At 41.5% G+C, this 19,892-nt stretch overlaps 1 protein-coding gene across 1 annotated transcript in view; it reads left to right on the plus strand.

The window, feature by feature from the left end:
• Positions 1 to 19,892, plus strand: part of LOC141117008 (putative N-acetylated-alpha-linked acidic dipeptidase) — a 381,126-nt gene that overhangs the window by 276,215 nt on the left and 85,019 nt on the right. Inside the window, exons 10-11 of the mRNA XM_073609573.1 lie at positions 1,539 to 1,621; positions 13,085 to 13,148. Of these exons, the coding sequence (XP_073465674.1) occupies positions 1,539 to 1,621; positions 13,085 to 13,148 (147 nt within the window). The remainder of the gene's footprint in view (positions 1 to 1,538; positions 1,622 to 13,084; positions 13,149 to 19,892) is intronic.

Genomic DNA, 19,892 nt, shown 5'->3' on the forward strand with positions numbered 1-19,892 from the left:
TCTTAAATTCTTCTGGGAATTAAGCTTTCCTTAACTCATTCATTGTTACTCCCCTCGAATGTGCTGACACAGAGAGAACTTGGGAATGAGGCAAGGTAAGGGCAATAGTGGGAGCTTACAGTAACCTCATACTCCAGGCAAACTACCTTTGGTGACTATGTTTGTACATTTCCATCCAATACTGACAGAATAGAGGACTCCATTAACCCTGTCGTGTGAATAATACATTCTACAAAAACAACATCGTTACATATAATCCTATAGTCCAAAATATGAACTCTGAGGGAAACAAATGTACTGATTTGGAATGCTTTAAAAGAACAATTTCTTGTTCACACAAGCTAAAAGGCTGAATGGAGATATTTGACAGTCTTCTAAATCCTGGCAGTGTAAGCATCCTGTTAGTCTATTTTTCTCTGCGTTATGTAGTAGACGTTCTCACCCAGCAGCTTACAATAACACCAGGTGGTGGTTTTGCTCGTCTTGGATTCTCCAGTAAGGATGTACCATACAAGCCTTTCATGTTTCATCAAGTATCTAACAATGTATACTGCTAAGAGAATGAGCCAAATGTGTAGGAATATGCCTTTTAAAACTGGTAAATTCATAAACTTGGATCTTTAACTTAGTAAATTTGTTTTCGTTTGAAGAAGGATACCAACTGTTCCCGATTTAATATAAGCATATTCTACTGGCCTATAAATAATATTTAAATGCACAATTAGTATAAGCTTAATGTTGTTCAATATTGTAAAATGTTTTTTAGCAGGAGCACTTAAAGTGTAAGTAAACCCTAACAATGAACTTCTCTTAATTGCTAAAAGCATGGTGTCATATCTGTTTGATAAGTGCAAAAATACCCATTGATCCAGCCAGAAATCCAGAAATATGCAATTATTATTTTCATAAATGTATGAAATGTATGATTTGTTTTTCTCTTGGGTGTCTAAGTATGAACAAAAATGCTGTGTGAATACCTTAAGCATCCGTACAGACATCAAAAATAATTGTGACATTGGGGTTGATTTACCAAAGGCAAATCCACTCTGCACTACAAGTGCGCTGCAAGTGCACTTGGAAGTGTAGTCACTGTAAATCTCAGGGAAAGATCTGAAATGAGGGAAAGCTCTGCTGATTTTATCATCCAATCATGTACAAGCAAAAATTATGTTTTTTATTTTCCTTGCACGTCCCCCTCGGATCTATAGCGACTGCACTTCAAAGTGCACTTCCAAGTGCACTTGCAGTGCACTTGTAGTGCAAAGTGGATGTGCCTTTAGTAGATAAACCCCATTGTGTATGTTTATTTAATAGGATCGTCAACTCCATTTAGTGGCTATAATTTGACCTTTTCTTGAAATACCTCAATCAGTAAAATGCAACATTACAGCCACTAGATGAAGCTGGCGATCATAGGAAATAAACATATTAGACACAATACAGTGATTATTTGAGACGGCTGTATGAATGCTTGAGGCATTTGTACAGTGATTTATTTTTTTTATTAATAGACCTTAATGTTTTTTCTGCATTGACAGGTTGGCGCCCAAGAAGATCCATCTTATTCTGCAGTTGGGGAGCAGAGGAATATGGATTAATTGGATCAACAGAATGGGTAGAGGTGAGTAATCTATCCCTCAAAAAGTGCCATCAATATATACATATATACTGATCTGGCCCCAACAGAAAAGTTTAGCCTTAAAGAGCAGTATTCCAAGTCATTGTATTAGCAGACTGAAAATGCTGATCGTTGAAATTTGCACTTGTATGTCCACCTACAGTGGTCTTAAAACATGGTGTCACTAGATCTTTGTCACAGACATTAGGCAGTAGCTTAATATTGTGTTGTAATATGGCAGGGGCGGGCAATTAATTTTCCCAGGGGGCTACATGAGAAACTGGGATTGTTGTGGAGAGCCAAATTTAATTCTGTTCAGTACAAAATTTTGAACTTATTTGTTTTGGTTTCTTTGTATGTATGGATTGCATGGGTTGTTACTGTCATGTGGTGAAAATTTCATGTCAATAGCACCTTTATAAATATATTTACTTTTGCCTGCTGTATACTATATATATATATATATATATATATATATATATATATATATATATATATATATATATATATATATATATATATATATATATATGTGTGTGTGTGTGTGTGTGTGAGTGTGTGTGTGTGTCTTGGCCCACCCTACACTTTGCAGCTATAACAGCTTCAACTCTTCTGGGAAGACTGTCCACAAGGTTTAGGAGTGTGTCTATGGGATGTTTGACCATTCTTCCAGAAGCACATTTGTGAGGTCAGGCCCTGAAGTGGACGAGAAGGCCTGGCTCGCAGTCTCTGCTTTAATTCATCACTGCTTTAATTCTGTCGGGTTGAGGTCAGGACTCTGTGCAGGCCAATAAAGTTCCTTCACCCAAACTCTCTCTTCCATGTCTTTATGAACCTTGCTTTGTGCACTGGTCATAATTATTTGGTGGATGGAGGATTATGGTGTGGGGTTGTTTTTCAGGGGTTGGGCTGGGACCTTTAGTTCCAGTAAAGGGAACTCTTAAGCATACCAAGACATTTTGTACAATTTCATGCTCCCAACTTCGTGGGAACAGTTTGGGGATGGCCCCTTCCTGTTCCATCATGACTGTGCACCAGTGCACAAAGTAAGGTCCATAAAGACATGGGTGAGCGAGTTTGGGGTGGAGGAACTTGACTGGTTTGCACAGAGTCCTGACATTAACCCAATAGAACACTATTGGGATGAATTAAAGTGGAGACTGCGAGCCAGGCCTTCTTGTCCACTTCAGGGCCTGACCTCACAAATGCGCTTCTGGAAGAATGGTCAAAGATTCCCATAGACACACTCCTAAACCTTGTGGACAGCCTTTCCAGAAGAGTTAAAGCTGTTAAAGGCTGCAAAGGGTGGGCCAACTCAATATTGAACTCTATGGACTAATGCCCTGTACACACGGTCGGATTTTCCGATGGAAAATGTGTGATAGGACCTTGTTGTCGGAAATTCCGACCGTGTGTAGGCTCCATCACACATTTTCCATCGGATTTTCCGACACACAAAGTTTGAGAGCAGGCTATAAAATTTTCCGACAACAAAATCCATTGTTGGAAATTCCGATCGTGTGTACACAAATCCGACGGACAAAGTGCCACGCATGCTGAGAATAAATAAAGAGATGAAAGCTATTGGCCACTGCCCCGTTTATAGTCCCGACATACGTGTTTTACGTCACCGCGTTCAGAACGATCGGATTTTCCGACAACTTTGTGTGACCGTGTGTATGCAAGACAAGTTTGAGCCAACATCCGTCGGAAAAAATCCATGGATTTTGTTGTCGGAATGTCCGAACAAAGTCCGACCGTGTGTACGGGGCATTAGACTGGGCTGACACTAAAGTTCATGTGCGTGTATAGGCAGGCGTCCCAATGGTTTTGCTAATATAGTGTGTGTGTGTGTGTGTGTGTGTATATATATATATATATATATATATATATATATATATATATATATATATATATATTATACACACACAACTGGATAAACAGTTCCCTGTGACAGTTAGAATGGCTTCATGGCTTAATAACATACAATAGATTTATTGTGGTGAGTAAAGAGTTGTGTTTCCATCTCTGTATAAATATATAGACATTAGGATGTCCTATCTTCCTTACACACATATCCTGCCATTATGGGGTCATTTTCATCCATCTGTAACCTAATACATCGCAATGACATTACACTGGAAGAATGACAGGTAAAATCTAATAAGACCAATTTAGACTCTTGCTTTCTCAAGGCCTAATCTTTCAAAGAAAGGTGATATGCCCAGCTGACATTTTGAATTATTTTTTTTTATCCTGACACTGAGATTCTCTGCATTATGATGGCATTTCTAAACCTTTGGTGCAGTTACACTTATATCAGAGCACCCCCTGCCCTCCCATCTCAGTCTAATACTAGCCTGTCCATAATCCAGCAAGATACAGCTGGCTAGATTGCCCAACAACTTGGCAGTTGGGAAAAATCATCTCAACCAGGCATGCATGTGCAATCTGCAATCCCATTTCAATTCATTTCAATGGACTCCTGAACGTGAGGAGGAACATGTATAAGAGCTGTAGAAGGTGGAGTGTTCCACAGTGCAAGACATACAGTAAGAAAACATATAATTGCTCTCTTTGGCGTTAGAATATAGCTAAGGTGAGGCTTCAGTAGTGCAAGAACAGGAGTTGAAGAGGATGCAGATGTGACTGGGAACCTGCTCTTGGAGAGCCCATGGAGGGCCCATAGTGTCTACTCAGCCATTTCTAAACTTGTACTTCATCATCTTGAACAAATGTTAGGGTAAATTGATTCTCTGGTAGGAGGTAGGATTTACTGTGAAGGGTGGACATGTTAGCCGCAGCATTACTGCAATGTATAAGTGTAAATAAGCCCTAAATTTTAATTTATTTTAAACAAGACTTAGGATAACTATTAAACTATTTAGGTACCGTAATCAAGACACGGTGGATAAAAAAATAAACTCTCTTCACAGAGATTGAAAAAGCTGACCTTGAAATTTTGGACCTAAACCCCTAAAGTTTTCCACATATAGTACTGTACAAAAGTTTTAGGCATGTGTGAAGAAATTCTGTAGTAAGAATAATTACAAAAATATATATTTAATTGTTTATTTTTATAAGTTTACAAAACACAAAGTGAGCGCACAGAAGAAAAATCTAAAGCAAATCAATATTTGATGTGACTAGCCTTTGGCTTTAAACCAGCTTTAATTCCTACACTTGCACACTTTGTACACTTGCGCAAAGTCAGGGATTTTGTAGGATTAGAATCAGGTGTATGATTAATCAATTATACAAAACAGGGGCTAAATTATCAACAATTTTATATGTAAGCTGAGACACAGTCATTACCTGAAACAGAAACTGGGTGAGGAACAGCCAAACTCTGCTACTGAGGTGAGGTTGTGGAAGACGGTTTCAGGTCACAGGTCATACACCATGGCAAGACTGAGCACAGCAACAAGACACAAGGTAGTTATATTAAATCAGCAAGTTCTCTCTCAGGGAAAGATTTCAAAGCAGACTAGGGTTTCAAGATGCATCGTTCAAGCTTTTTTGAAGATGCACAAAGAAAATGGTAGCGTTAAAAAACGTAGACATAGTGGTCAGCCAAGGAAACCTAATGCAGCAGATGGAAAACACAAAATGCTTGCTTCCCTTCCACATCTGAGGATGTCCAGCAATACCACCAGCACAGAACTGGTGGAAACCAGTGAGACCCAGGTACACCCATCTACTGTCCGAACACATCTGCCAGAAGTGGTCCTCATGGAAGAATTACAGCCAAAAAGCCATACCTCTGACGTGGAAACAAGACTAAACAACTCAACTATGCACGAAAACATAGGAACTGGGGTGCGGAAAAATGGCAGCAGGTGCTCTGGATGGATAAGGCAAAATTATAAATATTTGGCTGTAGCAGGAGGCAGTTTGATCACCGAAGGGATGGAAAGCGATACAATAATGAGAGTTTTAGATTTGGTCAGAATCAATGGTGTCCACAATGCTGAGATATACAGGCAGATATTTATCCATCATGCCATACCATCAGAGAGGCGTGTGATTGGCCCCAAATGCATTCTGCAGCAGGACAATGACCCCAAACCTACAGCCATTAAGACCTATCTTCAACATAAAGCAGAACAAGAAGTCCTGCAAGTGAAGGTTTTGCCTCCAGAGAGCCCTGATCTCAAAAATCATCAAGTCTGTCTGGGATTACATGAAGAGAAGGAAGGCTTTGAAGCAGCCTTCATCCACAGAAGATCTGTGGTTAGTTCTCCAAGATGTTTGGAACAACCTACCTGCCGAGTTCCTTCAAAAACTGTGTGCAAGTGCAGCAAGAAGAATTGATGCTGTTTTGAAGGCAAAGGGTGGTCACGCCAAATATTGATTTGATTTGGATTTCTCTTAATCCCAAACTGATTTTACATTCTTGAAACCTATCAACAACTGTGTAATGCAAGGTCTTACCTAAAAATTACATGTAATCAGAAAAGCATTCGTGGTTGTCAGTCTAAAGGAGATTTTATTATCATATTGTAATGTAAGTGGCTGGCTTGATCCTGAGTTCTTAGGCGACGTGATTTTTTTCCCAAAGCAACCAATAGGTTTTCCATGATCAGATAAGACCCCTGTATTTCCCCTGCCAACAAAGGCTCCCACTTGGCTATACAGAAGACAGAAGAGAGGGATAGGGATGCAGTGTTTCTGAAGCCAGTGACATGGTGCTGCATGCTACCTGAACTGACACAACAACATCATATAAACACAAAAGAAAATTATATTTCTACAGGTAGTAGATGCTCCCATGTTCCTTTGAAGGAACAGTTTCCATGTTCCTCATTATCTGGCAATACATCATTGCTGAACAGCATATTATTATAATATTTTGCCATATCAGTTAAATATATTGCTTTATAATCGCTCTCGTTATCAGTGTAATTTCCTTCTGTTTATTTTATTGGGCAGTTTCCTCCTATTCACTCTAATGTCTGTTGCTCATTGTCTGCAGCATGCCACCGTGCCAGTTTTTTGTTCAAAACACTCCAATAGCTCAAAGGGGACACAGCCGAAATCTAGTCACAGCTTCTCTGCCTTATGTGACAGTTCTGTGCATCTGAGTTATAAGACTGGAGGCAATAAATGATTTACGTGGGTCTTACTTTTCTGATGCTTTTTAATATGGGCGCTGAGCTAGTAATGTGGTCTACAAAATTGCAGAAACACATTTTTAATAGCTCAGTCGATGCTGAAAAAATGATTAGGCATTAAGCACTCAGTGTAGATTCACATCTATGCGTTTTGGTAACACATGGCAAAACTCGCTTTTTACCACTAATTAAGGCAATGCATGTTCTAGGTACAGTGTGCTTGTACTTCCATTCATTTTGAAAGACATCCCAATGTGCATATACAGTGTGCCACAATGTACATGTAAAAAACTAAATACAACCCTCAGCGCTCTGGTGTTTGGGATAATATCAACAGAAAGACTATACAGTGTAATAGCTCTGATTCCTATTACTAAAAGACATACTGCATAATACATTTAATTCTAAAGCTGGCCATACATGGGTCCGTTTTGTTTCGTTCAACCAGCAGGTTGAGTAGAAAAAACTGACCTGGTACCCACACATTCGATGTGGATGCGAAAATCCTCCCCACTGTGTTATTGTATTCTGACAGTCAATGCTGCAGACTATTGCTTATGGTGCTGATCGAGTGAAAATATACTTTCAGGGAGTGATTGGTAGCTCGGCTTCTGTTCAACCACAGTGGCCACATATGGATTGAAATTCAGGTGGTCACTGCTGAACTTGCTTGTAGGGGTAGGGGGAAGGTCAAAGTGACAGAGTGGTCATCATATCCTTCGTGTTTCCCTCAAGGGTCACATGAGAGGCCTACCCCAGGGTGGGTTGATCTGCCTATGCTAGGCACTCTGAACAGGGTCACTGCTATTCACATGGGGTACCTTTACTTTGTGCCATTTTAATTAATGCCCTGGAACCAGGCTGAGGCTGCTGCGTGGGATGACTTAACCTTAGGGCAGGCCTTTCCTCTTAGGGATGAATGTACACCATGTACACTTGCACTGCAACTGTTGTCCAGTTAACTCTTGGGGCCCCATGGCAATGCTCACCTTCTCTGTAACTTGCATTTAGGTGGGACATGTGCCTTACAGCGTTTTTGCCTACCATTCCCCAGTAGCGGAGTGGGTCCCACCGTGCACCTTGGGCGCGCTCCACACTTGCACTTAACTTGACTTTTGAACTTCTGTACCTCTGTACAGGATGGGGGACCTCTGCAATGCAAATCCACTCTCAAGGCTATGGGAGAAAGACCACTGGCAGAAGGAGTGCTCACAACATGAGGAGGAGGAGGGTGCAGATCTGCTGGGAATGAAGATGGCCAAAAAGTTAGAGGGGTTTTTAAACTAGGCGATGGGGGGGAGGGTCCAGAGACAGTGATAGCCAGCGCGGAAGATATTCCAGAGGGTAGTATTGGGGGCATTAGTGGTAGGTTAACCAAAGCACAAAAACACAAGGTGAGTATAGTAGCAAGTCCTAGTTGCAATCTTGAAACACCCAATATGAGGACAATATGCGACCGGTCTTAACTATGTGGCATGTTCAGCAATGCCAGGAGCATGGCGGACAAGATGGGTGAACTAGAGATACTGTTGTACAAAGAGGATTTGGATTTTGTGGGAATTTCAGAGACCTGGTTCAACAGCTCTCATGATTGGCTGGCAAACATTCAAGGGGATACCCTATACCGCAAGGATAGAGAGGGTAAAAAAGGGGGAGGGGTATGCCTATATATTAAGAATAATGTACAAGTGAATGTGAGAGATGACATCACTGAGGGGGCTAGGGAGGAGGTGGAATCTTTATGGGTAGAGCTCCAAAGGGATGAAGCTAAGGGGAAAATAATACTGGGAGTATGCTATAGGCCCCCTAACCTGAGGGAGGAAGTGGAGACGGATCTCCTATCACAAATTGGATTAGCAGCAAGGATGGGAAGTGTTATCATAATGGGGGATTTTAATTATCCAGACATAGACTGGGCGGAGGGAACCGCGCATTCATTTAAGGCTCGCCAGTTCCTTAGTGTCTTGCAGGACAATTTTATGGGTCAGATGGTAGACGCACCAACTAGAAATAAAACATTACTAGATCTACTGATTACCAACGATACAGACCTGATAACAGATGTGGAAATACGGGGCAATTTAGGTAACAGCGATCACAGGTCAGTTAGTTTCAGTATAAATCACACAAATAGGAAACATGAAGGGAACACAAAGACACTGAATTTCAAAAGAGCCAACTTCCCTAAACTACAAACCTTGCTAAAAGGCATAAATTGGGATAAAAAATTAGGAACAAAGAATACGGAGGAGAGATGGGTTTGCTTTAAGAGCATATTAAATAAGGGCATTAGCCAATGTATCCCATTGGGTAATAAATTTAAAAGAGCGAACAAACATCCTGGATGGCTTAACACCAATGTAAAAATGCATATAAAAGCAAAGGAGAAGGCCTTCAAAAAATACAAGGTTGAGGGATCATCCTCAGCATTCAGAATTTATAAAGAATGCAATAAGAAATGTAAGGGTGCAATTAGGATGGCTAAGATAGAACATGAAAGACACATAGCGGAGGAGAGCAAAAAAAATCCCAAGAAATTCTTTAAGTATGTAAACAGTAAAAAAGGGAGGACAGACCATATTGGCCCCATAAAGAATGAGGAAGGACATCTGGTTACAAAGGATGAGGAGATGGCAAAGGTATTGAATTTATTCTTCTCCTCAGTCTTCACGAGTGAATCGGGGGGCTTCAGTAACCAAAACTGCAGTGTTTATCCTCATGACACAACACAGGAAGCACCTACATGGTTAACAGAGGACGGAATTAAAATTAGACTTGAGAAACTTAACATTAATAAATCACCGGGACCAGATGGCTTGCATCCGAGGGTACTTAGGGAACTCAGTCAGGTGATTGCCAGACCGTTGTTCCTAATTTTTACAGACAGTCTATTGACTGGAATGGTACCAGCTGATTGGAGAAAAGCTAATGTAGCACCAATATTTAAAAAGGGCCCAAAAAACATCCCTGGGAATTACAGACCAGTTAGCCTAACATCAATAGTATGTAAACTCTTGGAGGGGATGATAAGGGACTATATACAAGATTTTAGTAATAAGAATGATATCATTAGCAGTAATCAGCATGGATTCATGAAGAATCGTTCTTGCCAAACCAATCTATTAACCTTCTATGAGGAGGTGAGTTGCCATCTAGATAAAGGAAGGCCCGTAGACGTGGTGTATCTGGATTTTGCAAAAGCATTTGACACAGTTCCCCATAAACGTTTACTGTACAAAATAAGGTGCGTTGGCATGGACCATAGGGTGAGTACATGGATTGAAAACTGGCTACAAGGGCGTGTTCAGAGGGTGGTGATAAATGGGGAGTACTCAGAATGGTCAGGGGTGGGTGGTGGGTTTCCCCAGGGTTCTGTGCTGGGACCAATCTTATTTAATTTGTTCATAAACGACCTGGAGGATGGGATAAACAGTTCAATCTCTGTGTTTGCAGACGATACTAAGCTAAGCAGGGCAATAACTTCTCCGCAGGATGTGGAAATCTTGCAAAAAGACCTGAACAAATTAATGGGGTGGGCGACTACATGGCAAATGAGGTTCAATGTAGAAAAATGTAAAATAATGCATTTGGGTGGCAAAAATATGAATGCAATCTATACACTGGGGGGAGAACCTCTGGGGGAATGTAGGATGGAAAAGGACCTGGGGGTCCTAGTAGATGATAGCTCAGCAATGGCATGCAATGCCAAGCTGCTGCTAATAAAGCAAACAGAATATTGGCATGCATTAAAAGGGGGATCAAATTCAGAGATAAAAGGATAATTCTCCCGCTCTACAAGACTCTGGTCCGGCCGCACCTGGAGTATGCTGTCCAGTTCTGGGCACCAGTCCTCAGGAGGGACGTACTGGAAATGGAGCGAGTACAAAGAAGGGCAACAAAGCTAATAAAGGGTCTGGAGGATCTTAGTTATGAGGAAAGGTTGCGAGCACTGAACTTATTCTCTCTGGAGAAGAGACGCTTGAGAGGGGATATGATTTCAATTTACAAATACTGTACTGGTGACCCCACAATAGGGATAAAACTTTTTCGCAGAAGAGAGTTTAATAAGACTCGTGGCCACTCATTACAATTAGAAGAAAAGAGGTTTAAACTTAAACTACGTAGAGGGTTCTTTACTGTAAGAGCGGCAAGGATGTGGAATTCCCTTCCACAGGCGGTGGTCTCAGCTGTGAGCATTGATAGCTTCAAGAAACTATTAGATAATCACCTGAATGACCGCAATATACAGGGATATGTAATGTAATACTGACACATAATCACACACATAGGTTGGACTTGATGGACTTGTGTCTTTTTTCAACCTCACCTACTATGTAACTATGTAACTATGTAACATATCCCTCACTGCTAAAGGCCATTCCGCCTATAACAGGTACATGCTACCGACAGGCTGCTGTTAATTTTCCGTTACCTAAAGTAACCACTCTTTTATACCGCTCCAACTTTACACTGATGTCTTCATACCCCAGTGTGTTTAATACCCACTCTGTAGACTATGAGTGCTGGTTACTTGCATTACACCCCTTTTAGTAACTTCAGAACAGGCAAGGAAAATGTTTCAGAAAGCTTTGCTTGGAAAAGTGCAAAAAGGCAAATACAAAGTCCAACGTTAAAAAATATACTTCTTCCATACTTCCCTAATCCTAACCACAGGCTGTGTGCTGCTCTGGCATACCTGCAAAGGTATTGTCTGTGTAATACAGAGCCCATCAGAGGAATTCTTCCAGTGGCTGATGTCTTCGGGGCGAACACTGGGTTCTGATGACTTTACATCCAGATAGTGATGAGTGACATCCTTCTGCTCCTCATGGGTGTTATTCTCTGTCTCATTCCCTTAGGAGCATTGGGCCTGGTATGATCCCTGAACCTCTTTGGATCTCCCAGCTCTCTAATCCTGGGCTCTGAGTGCTCCAGTCCCAGACTTTGAGCTCTGAGCTCCCATGGGTACGGACCACTGTCCCTTTTATACTACACAGAACCAGTGGGTCAGACCCAGACACAACATCAAAAGACTAAAGAACTGGGAAAGGCATTAACTTCTACCCTCCTATCTTGGACAGCACCTAACTGGCTATTTCAACCCGCTTACATGCTAAATTTTGATCCATGTGCCGCCAGTTTAAATGTTAAAAGCTGTAACAAACAGTTCTAGTATACGTCTCCCTTCTTCTTCCCCCACCCCCCTTTGCCTCCTCCCCTCTCTATTCCTCCTTACCTTCTCTGGCCTGTAATCCTTTCATATAGTTCCTTCTTATAGTTCCCTCCATGCTTCTTTCATCTTCCCCTTCCCCAGTTAAGATAAATATGCCTCCTAAATGCTGACCCTAATAATAACCCTTCAATTCAGATTACACTATACATGCCCCTCAGATGGACCTTACCTGGAGAGCCTGATGGGGAAGGGTTAGGGTTTTTGTGCTGCTCTCCCCCTACCCAGGACAGATGCACTTCATTACAAGGTCTACCTCTGACTGTTCAACTTACTTCTAGGATGATAAAACATCCTACCCTTCGCTACCTTACCTACCCTACCCAGCTAAACCACATTGCTTATGTAACTGTTAATTTTTTTTCCATAAATGTTTTATTGAAAATACCAATGTCAGTTTACAAGGTAAATGGTCCAAGCAGACCTGCTTATGATATAATCACAGATATAGCAAATGCAACAATCAGATATTACAAGAGCAAAAAGTAAGTGTGGCTAAACAATCATGTTTTTCAGCAAGAGAAGCATCCAACTTGCCCAAGGGTCAAACTAAGTTAGATGCCTCATAACCAAGCTAAAAGAGAAAAAAGGGAAGGGAAGTAAAATAAATGGGGGGGGGGGGGGGGTGAAAAGAGTGGTAGAAAAGGAAGGGGAGGGAAATGGAGGGGGAGGTTTAAGGGAGAGAGAGAGGGAGAAGAAAAAAAAAAGAAGGGCAAAAGATTTGCCTTGTCTCCCGTAATTGTTCATTTTTGTACCATGTTACTCATTGTACTACTTTGTTTCTTTTGGTAAAAATGTTAAAAATAGTTTTCAATAAAAAAAAAATGTTGGTATTAAAAATAACCCTTTAGCCTTTGACCATACTGTTAACACAAATCTAACCCTTAACCAATTCCCAACTTTAATTTTACCTCTAAACATGTGTACTAACCTTAGAAATCTGCAGAACTATCAGTGCTGAAATGTAACAGTCACAAGACAAAAACTACCAAGGCTAAGGTCTCAGGGCTAAAAGACACCGGTCCCTGTTTTGGATCGTATTTTCTTCCTATTTATTATGTGTGTGTGTGTGTGTGTGTGTGTGTGTAGTGGATTCGAATAACTGTATTTTACATTCCTCAGGAAATGGAAAAAGTTTTAGGATCCCGAACTGTGGCCTACCTAAATGTGGATATTGCTGTGGAAGGTAATCATGGGAGGGTGAAAGACGTAATTTAACTTTTTTTTAATAGTGATTTTATCAAACACCATAAAAACTGTAACTTGATCTTTTTATAACTGTCTGCATAATTCCAGGTGAAGGAATAGGAATACTGGCAGAATATTATTTTCACTAGCTTTTAGATTCTGGATACAGGTATGAAGGCTAGGCGAGTCAAGGAAGATTGACACCAGAGATTTACGTCTACTTAGAAATTATTTTCTGACCTTGTTGTGTGTGACTCTTTTCCATAGACTACCGGGACTATTTTTATCCATTCTGCCATCCCTCTTTTTATTACAACATATTACCAAGGCAGCAAAAGTTAAACTGGTCAAACACCAGTGTAATTAATTTGAACATGTTCATTGTCAGAATGTTCATTTGATTGTCTAATAGCTAATGGGGTCAAATTAACTAACATTTTCAACCATAGTGACAAAAAGAGCTGAAAGGAGCATGATTGAAAATTTTAAATTTTAACAGTGAATGTAGTTTTCCTTTAGTAAATTCGATTGATTCAAAAATGTAAAAATCTTAAATACCCCTTATATGTGACAGGTGATAAGGTTCACATGGGGTATGTTTAACACAGGTTAAAGCAGAACTAAACTGTATCCAAGTGCACAAACTGAAAAAGCTATTTAATTCATTTTTAATATTCAAAGCAAACTCACCCATCCATCCATCCATCCATCCATGTCTCCATGCTTTATTTTGTTGAGAAACCAGTTTGAAAAATACCCCCTAGCATTTCTAGCTGTGGCCATCTTGAGTAAGGGCAGATAATGAATGTAGCATTTACTTCCTAATGCTGCGTACACACGATCAGATTTTCCGACAACAAATGCTGGATGTGAGCTTGTTGGCGGAAAGTCCGACCGTGTGTATGCTCCATCGGACATTTGTTGTCGGACTTTCCGTCAACAAATGTTGGCTAGCAGGTTTTCAAATTGTCGGAAAGTCCGATCGTGTGTACACAAGTCTGTCTGACAAAAGTCCACGCATGCTCGGAATCAAGTATGAGCCAGCAGCGCTCGGTCTTGTAAAATTAGCATTCGTAGTGGAGACATCACGTACGTCTTGTACGTCACTACGTTCGTAATAGTTGGCTAACATTTGTGTGACCGTGTGTATGCAAGACAAGTTGGAGCCAACATCCTTCGAACAAAAATCCACGGTTTTGTTGTCGGAAAGTCCAATCGTGCGTATGGAGCATAAAACCTATCTGCCCTGAGCTCAGGCATGCAAGCTGGAAGGAGTGCTTAGCTGACATAGCCCCTCATCCCTTCCTCCAGATGAAATAAAAAAATGCCCATTAAGACTTCTTCCATATTCCATATTACATAGTGAATTGTCTCCTAAATTATCTCATGCAATCAATTATTTAAATAGGCAACACAGCACTAACATTGCATGTAATAAAGGTTAGTGAATTGACTTGTGTTTTTCTAGAACAAAACCATGTACGGTGCAATGCAATAAATTGACCAGTGGATACAATTGCATTGTACTTGCTGTTTCATATTGATCCTCTGTCAAGTGTTTTCTTTCACATTATGCTTTGTTTTGAATCTATTGACCAATAATGCATAAGCCATTGGAGGACAAATTAGTGTTTGTACATGTTTTACTTTGTACAGATACACAAATGAAGATTGGTTGATATAATCAGTAATCACAGTGTAAGCTAAATCTACATATGTTTGTTCAGCTAATTTCTGACTCTTGTGGGCCTTTCATGCTATTCTTGGGAAAATTCTTGGCGTATATGTAAAACGCCGCTATAGCTTGCAAGTTTGGCCCAAGCTGTGCTTGGAAAAGAGTAGGAAGTACTTGTAACTTTGTGAAGGGGAAGGAAAGTTAGTCTGGAAAAGTTAGATTATAAAGCTTGCTCTTTAACTAAAGAGGGAGAAACATAGTTTTTGCCAAGAAGACTCAAATAGTAGCAAAAACTCAAACAAAAGCTCTAATCCTTCCCCACTCTTTTTTAAAAAACTAAAAAGAAAAGTTTGGGCTGGGCATACATTTTATTACATTAAAAACATGTGAAAGAGTATGGTTTTCAAAACATTGAAAGTCATATTAAAAATGACTTTAAAGGAGAAGTAAAGGAAATACAATTGGAAAGTAAATTGGGAGTAATCGTAATGTATTAGATCCAGCATTTCAAAAACGGTGAGTGCAACAATAACATTAGCACAAAGCTTTCTGTTTATGCAGTTTTTTCTTCTTTCCACTGTTGTTTTATAAACAGGATTCGTTGCTGCAAATGGTGGCCCCATAGATTCCATTCATAAAATATTACAGGTAGGAAGGGGAGAGCTAACAGATTCACTGTACTCAAGGCAATGTTTTAGGAGAGTTAGATCTTGGAAATGACGCATCAGGCTTTATTTACTAAAGGCAATTCCACTTTGCACTTGGTAGTGCAGTCGCTGTAGATCTGAGGGGGACATGCAAGGAAAATAAAAAACAGCATTTTTGCTTGCACATGATTGGATGATAAAATCAGCAGAGTTTCCCTCATTTCAGATCTCCCCCCTCAGATCTACAGTGACTGCACTTCCAAGTGCACTTGTAGTGCAAAGTAGATTTGCCTTCAGTAAATCAACCCCATTGCAAGAACTCTTCTTCTAATGCAGCGTACACACGGGCAGACTTTTCGACAGGACTGGTCCGACGGTCTATCCGACGGACTTTCGGCGGACTTCCGACGGACTTTCCCAACGAACGGACTTGCCTACACACGATCACACCAAAGTCCGACGGATTTGTACGTGATGACGTACGACCGGACTAAAATAAGGAAGTTCATAACCAGTAGCCGATAGCTGTCCTAGCGTCAGTTTTTGTCCGTCGGACTAGCATACAGACGAGCGGACTTTTCGACCGGACTCGAGTCTAACGGAAAGATTTGAAACATGTTTCAAATCTAAATTCTGTCAGATTTTTGACCGAAAAAGTCCGCTGCAGGTCCGATGGAGCCCACACACGGTCGGATTGTCCGACGGATTCGTCGGACTAGTCCGGTCGAAAAGTCTTCTTGAGAAATTACTTTTAAAAAACACCACCCTAACATTTCTAGCCGTGGACATCTTGAAAAAGGGCAGATGATTGATGTAACATTTACCTCATGGAATCCATCTGCCCTTAGCTCAGGTAGCCTATGCTAGAAACCAGGAAGCAATCGAAGAACAAGTAAATATGATATACCTGTTCCAATAACAACATATTACAACAATACCTTCCTATCTATTTACTAATGCTAGCAGCAAAAGGATTAAAATAGCTATTGCTGATCGAGAGAGTTTAGTTTCACTTTAACCTCCCTGGCAGTATTCCCGAGTGTGGCTCGGGGTGAATTTTCATTACCAAAAGCGGTAACCCCGAGCCACACTCGGGATTGCATCGCAGTATCCTGGGAAAGTTACTTACCTTGTCCCCAGGATCTTGCAATGTCTCCCTGCTGTGTGTACGAGCCGTGTCCTCCGCTCAATCTATTACTGTGGCTCCGTTCCCTGTAAGCGTCACGACGCACGGGGACGGAGCCCGTCGCCAAATTCAAAAAGTGAAAAAAAAACATAACACATACAGTACACTGTATTCTTACAGATTGCATCAAATTATTTTGCATCCTTTTTGTCCCTAATGCTTTGTCCAGTGCCCTGCATGCAGTGTTTTATATATATATATATATATATATATATATATATATATATATATATATATACATACTGTTCTTTCTGCCTGGAAACTTGAGATTGTCCATGGCAACCAAAAAGTGTCCCTTTATGTCAAAAGCGGTTTTAGACCAGCTAGAAAACAGTGATAGTAAATTAGAACACTTGCAGAATTGAGTGATAGTAATTTGTGGGGAAATTCATCATCAAACACTGAAAGTGACGGCAGCGACAATTCTGCAACTGAGCAAATTTTACTGTTTTTGATTTGATTACATTATTTAATAAATGTTGTTATTATTATATTATTATTTGTTATAATTATTTATAATTATTTATTATATAATAATTTAGGATTTCGTGTTTTAAACTTTATCATACCCAAGATGTCTACTAGACTCTTGTTTGGACAGATTTAGGTGAGTTATTCCCAAAAATTACAGGCCTACAATATAAAATGCCAAATTTCCATGCAAAACAATGTACCGCATCAAAAATTGTAATTACACGCGCCTGTTAAACAGGGGCTGAAAAATTGGGCCTTGGGCACTGGTGCTGGTGCCACAACACTGCAACTCCTCACAGATACTCTAGTTGGAGCGCAGGAATGGGGCCTGCTGCAAAGTATTGCATCAAAAAATGTAATTATACACCCCTGTTGAAGAGGGGCTGAAAAATTGGGCCTTGAGCACTGGTGGCGGTGCCCAGAACCAAAAATTTTCTTACAAGCTATCAGCATGAAAATTGAGGAGGAAGAGGATTGCGACTCAGCATAACAAGATAGTCACTCAACATCAGCATAGGTAGTCTTGAAGGGATCTCCCATTTTAAATTAAATCAAACGGTTACATCAGCATCAGGTGCATGGTAGCTGGTGATCCAAGACTGATTTATTTTTATGAAGGTCAGCCGATCGACCAATTCGGTGGACAGGCGCACCCTGTGATCTGTTACAAAGCCTCCATAAGCACTGAATGTGCGTTTCAAAAGAACACTGGATGCAGGACAGGCCAGTAGCTCAATTCCATACTGTGCAAGCTCTGGCCAGTGATCCATCCTCAAGACCCAGTAACCCAGAGGATTTTCGTGGGAAAGTCTGATCTTGCCCCTAGGTAATCCTGCACCATGTGAATCAGACGCTGGCGATGGTTGCTGGAACCGATCAGACCTTGGGGATGCGGACTAAAAAATTGTCTGAACGCATTGGTCAGACGGCCACCTTCTCCACTGCTCCTTCTGTGACTGACCGAAGCCTCAACAACACGTTGTTCAGGAGGACCAGGAAATTGTAACCTCCCAGGCTCTGGAAACGCGTTGTACAAACCTTTCTGCAAGGCCTCCCGAACATGTTTCATCCTCTGCTCCCTCTGCGATGGCAAGATAAGGTCCGCAACCATACCCTTGTAACGTGGACCAAGAAGGGTTGCCAGCCAGTAATCATCCCTCCCCTTGATACCACGAATACGAGTATCCTTCCACAGGCTTTGCAGGATCAGGGAGGCCATGCAGCGTAGGTTTGCTGAGGCATTTGGTCCAGAGTCCTCTGGGTAACTAAGGACGATATGATCTGAAGCCACCTCCTCCCAGCCACGTATAAGTCCATGGGTTTCTTCGGACTGTAAATGATCCCTTGAAGACCGCTGCTGATGCTAAGTGCTAGGCCCCACCTCCATGCTGACACAATCCTCCTCCTCCTCATCCTCTTCCTGTGTGATCGGCGGGAACGCAGGAACACTGTTTGGATAAAGGGGGCCTTGAGAGGTAAGGAAGTCCTCCTCTTTCTCCCTTTATTCTGCCTCAAGTGACCTGTCCATTATTCCATGCAGCATGTGCTCCAACAGGTGGACAAGAGGGACAGTGTCACTGATGCATGCACTGTCACTGCTCACCATCCTCGTGGCCTCTTCAAATGGTGAAAAAGGAGATGGTTACTCGATATAGAGAATATGGAGTGGGAGAAAAAAGGGGGTTACTTTAGCAACAAAATTGATCAGATTGTTCGATATTATAAAAATCAATTTATTTTATTCTCAAATAATTAATTTAAACATGTAATGTAAATTCATAAAGCAAACATATTGTAGCTAGTGAATGGTAACCATTCTAGTTACAAACAAAAGACAGGACAAAAAACATTCAAAGACACATTACAAAACAACACTGAACACGGTCCGGACGTTTTTATGTTGGTCAGCGGCAATACCATTTCAATGTAAGGAAAGGTTCCTCAGGGGGATCACTAGGGATCATCTGGGTGTTAATTTGGGGGTGTTTAGCCGCTGATCAACACAAATGGGGAGATACGCTTGAGACATATGTTGCAAATAGCAGTGGGATCTGATGCACTTGTTTCAAAAAAGGCCCACACCAAAGAACTTTTGGAATAACACTTAGAGAAAGCTGCGCCTGCACATACGGAGCTCTGCGGTGTGATGCAGTCAATGTGCTGCCCTTAAGCTGGCCCCTGGAGGGCATCCTGCCTCGTTGGAGATGTGCCTCCTCCTTCTCTCTCCTATCAGGCACCCACGTGGAGTCAGTGACTTCATCATCCCCTCTCTCCTCATCACTGGAGCAAAGCTGGCAGTATACTGCAGCTGGAGGAACATGACTGCCAGATTGCTGTCCTTCTTGGGCACCCCCTCTCTCTGGGCTCACATTACTGCCTTCCTCTAGCTGGGTACCATCATCGGAGCCTTCAAAACGCTGGGCATCCTCCTGGAGCATGTACCCAACACTGTGGTCAAACAGTTTGGGGGACTCCTCGGGAGGACATGGTGGGGCTAGGGAAGGAGTGACTGATGCCATTGAGCCGAGGGAAGAGGCCGCGTTGGCAGCTGCTTTGCCAGACAAAGTACCCTGTGCCTGGGTGAGAGAGGATGAGGAGGATGAGGACGGCTTGGTCATCCACTCTACCAAGTCTTCCGCATGTTGCGGGTCAACACGGCCAGCTGCTGAAAAAAAGGACAATCGTGTCCCACGGCCACATGCTGATGAGGATGCACCGTCTCCACGACCAGCACTGTTGCCTCTAGACACAGAGCCTGCT

The sequence above is a fragment of the Aquarana catesbeiana genome, linkage group LG13, assembly GCF_042186555.1.
Source record: "Aquarana catesbeiana isolate 2022-GZ linkage group LG13, ASM4218655v1, whole genome shotgun sequence".
Lineage (NCBI taxonomy): Eukaryota > Metazoa > Chordata > Amphibia > Anura > Ranidae > Aquarana > Aquarana catesbeiana.